Here is a 2,500-nt window from a genome sequence, read left to right on the forward strand (position 1 = left end):
ATATAAAGAATCAATTGCATCTGAAAATAATCTATTGAAATAACCAAAACTCTTTTGAAACTTATAAATCATTTGGCAAATAAAAGGAGTTGGCAAAATTGAATTATCAGTGTACAGAATTCAAATATATCTGGTAGTCTTAATTTTTCTCACTTTATTTCCCTTATAGAAAAGGACAAAAACCACAAAGGCTTCTACAAGTCAAAATGAAACACAAACACAACACACCACACACCACAAAAGCAAAAATGACAGAGGCAGATAATTTTAAATCATCATCACCACTAAATTCTATATGTGTTGTACTTCAATTTTATACTTGGTTCAAATTTTACTTTCCTTTGTTCTCGGTCATGTTAATGTATGATAATGAGTTTGAAACAAAGGAAAATAAAATTAGAACCAAGTATAAAATTGAACTACAACATATATAGTATGTGAGGCATGAGTAGTCCAGTGGTCAGTGCACTGGACTCTGGGTCAGTTGGCCTGGGTTCAAGTCCTAGCTGGGGCATTACATTGTGTCCTTCCCACTCGCATTGCTTCGTCTTCTCGGATAAGATGTAAAGCCGTAGGTCCCGTCTCCTGCAGGGTCAGGGGCAGGAGACATAAATTTTCCATGCATGAGATTACTGTGTAGTGGATGTCCTCCCCGGGGTGGGATGGGTGGAAAGGTGAGATCACTACATGGACTGAAGCAGCTGCCAGAGGCGCCTGATAAAAATGCTGACGTCCGATCTCAACCTTATGATACTGTTAAGCGCGACTGAATATATCCACAGAGAAGTCTGCGCTATATAAATGTAAAAATGTAAATGTCAATCTTTACCCTTTAACTCCCAGTAGAGATTAACATATAACTTCTCCCTATCATATCCAATACATTATCCATTAAAAAGAAATGAGAATACTCAAATTTATCAGATAGTAGTTGTTACCTTGCTCTAAACCAAATTCTCATAACTTATCTACAAGGAAATGTGTGATAGCTAGATAGGAGAATTAACAATCAGATCTTGGGAGTTAAAAAGATTTAATAAAAGTGACAGAGACATGAAAATTTGTAATCATCTTCATCACCACATTTAAAAATCTGTTTAGAGAGAAACAAAAAATGTGGCCAATTCATGGTATAAAAAATTATATTAAAAACAGTAAAGGCAGGAGAGATCAATGTAATGCACATAAATCACTGACGAAGTCATACAGTACCGCAATAACATAATAATATTACCTTTCAGCTTGATGCTCAAGTTGAGCCATGGAATTTTCCACAGCTTCTGTCCAAGATGTAATATCATGTTTTTGGTTGGCAGTAGGCTGTGGAAGTTCATATCTAACAACAAAGAAAAATATAGCATGACGTTATGGTCACTAAAGCATTACTGACAAAAGTTTTGGAGTGTTCAATCAACAACATGGGCTATTTCCTAAAATAACTATGGGTTTATCTGAAAAATAAATGTTAGAAATAAGTTTCTGACCAATGACAGCTAATGTAATATCTCAATCATTTTATAGAAATGGATATACTGGGCTGCATTCACACTTGGTACCCAAGCGTTAGCGCTGTACAAAATGGTGCTGTGTTTAGACACCGGGCACCCAACCTATCAGTGCCACATTCATTGCCCAGGTACAAGGTCAAGATCTTGTACTTAGGCTTAGTTTAGCTTAGTTTAATTCATTCGCCACAGGAATGGCAAGAGAAGGGAACAGAACTTTAATTCCAATTGATACCTAACCCCTTTTTTTTACCCACCCAGGGGAGGACATCCATCACACAGTAATCTTGTGTGTGGAAAATAATTATTAACGTCTCCTACCCCAACCCTGCAGGAGACGGGACCTCCATTTATCGTCCCTATCCGAGAAGACTAGAAAGTCTAACCATTTGCAGATATTATTACAAAGGCAGCACTTTCTTCTCAGTTAATTGAAGACCCTGATTAATTAAATCCGGCCGGATTTGAACTCACGATCTCCCGCACAACAGTCCGGCGCTCTACCAATTGAGCTAACCGGGAGGCGGTAAATCTGGTGTAGGCACTTGAAGAAATGATGTGTTCCCCATGGTGCCCATCAAGAATCCTACTCAGGCACCATGCTTGAGTACCAAGTGTGAATGCAGCCTTATTAATTTAAGATAGACACCTTTTCATGCTGAGCAAGTCCATTGGTTGTCTTTTGCTAATTCTTTCATATTCCTTCTTCAAGATTGGCGTCTGTTGATATAGAAGGAGTAACAAAAATTAGTTTCAGTCGATTATAAAGAGGTTTTGACTAAAGGACAAACTATTTCATAGTGAAATCACATTTGCCACTCATTTCTCCTACCTCAAAAGCCTCATAATCTGGTGCAGCTAAAAAATCTAAGTAATTTTTCGTTGGTCTGTAACGTCTTGTTTCTTCTTCAACCAGCTGATTGACCTGATTATAATGAAGGAGCAATGAGAGAAGATCAATTTTAATAAGTTCTAACAACTTCACATATTGAAAG

At 37.4% G+C, this 2,500-nt stretch overlaps 1 protein-coding gene across 3 annotated transcripts in view; it reads right to left on the reverse strand.

Annotated features, from left to right (window-relative positions):
- The window catches only part of LOC111328607 (pre-mRNA-splicing factor SPF27), an 8,608-nt gene that overhangs the window by 5,269 nt on the left and 839 nt on the right, over positions 1 to 2,500 (reverse strand). For all 3 annotated transcript variants that reach the window (XR_015990514.1, XM_022933077.2, XM_088729979.1), the window contains exons 2-4: positions 2,338 to 2,430; positions 2,155 to 2,225; positions 1,235 to 1,336 (exon numbers count right to left, since the gene is read on the reverse strand). Coding sequence is in view for 2 of the 3 variants with exons in the window: in XM_022933077.2 (XP_022788812.2) it covers positions 1,235 to 1,336; positions 2,155 to 2,225; positions 2,338 to 2,430 (266 nt within the window). In the remaining variant the exon portion in view is untranslated. The remainder of the gene's footprint in view (positions 1 to 1,234; positions 1,337 to 2,154; positions 2,226 to 2,337; positions 2,431 to 2,500) is intronic.

The sequence above is a fragment of the Stylophora pistillata genome, chromosome 8, assembly GCF_964205215.1.
Source record: "Stylophora pistillata chromosome 8, jaStyPist1.2, whole genome shotgun sequence".
Lineage (NCBI taxonomy): Eukaryota > Metazoa > Cnidaria > Anthozoa > Scleractinia > Pocilloporidae > Stylophora > Stylophora pistillata.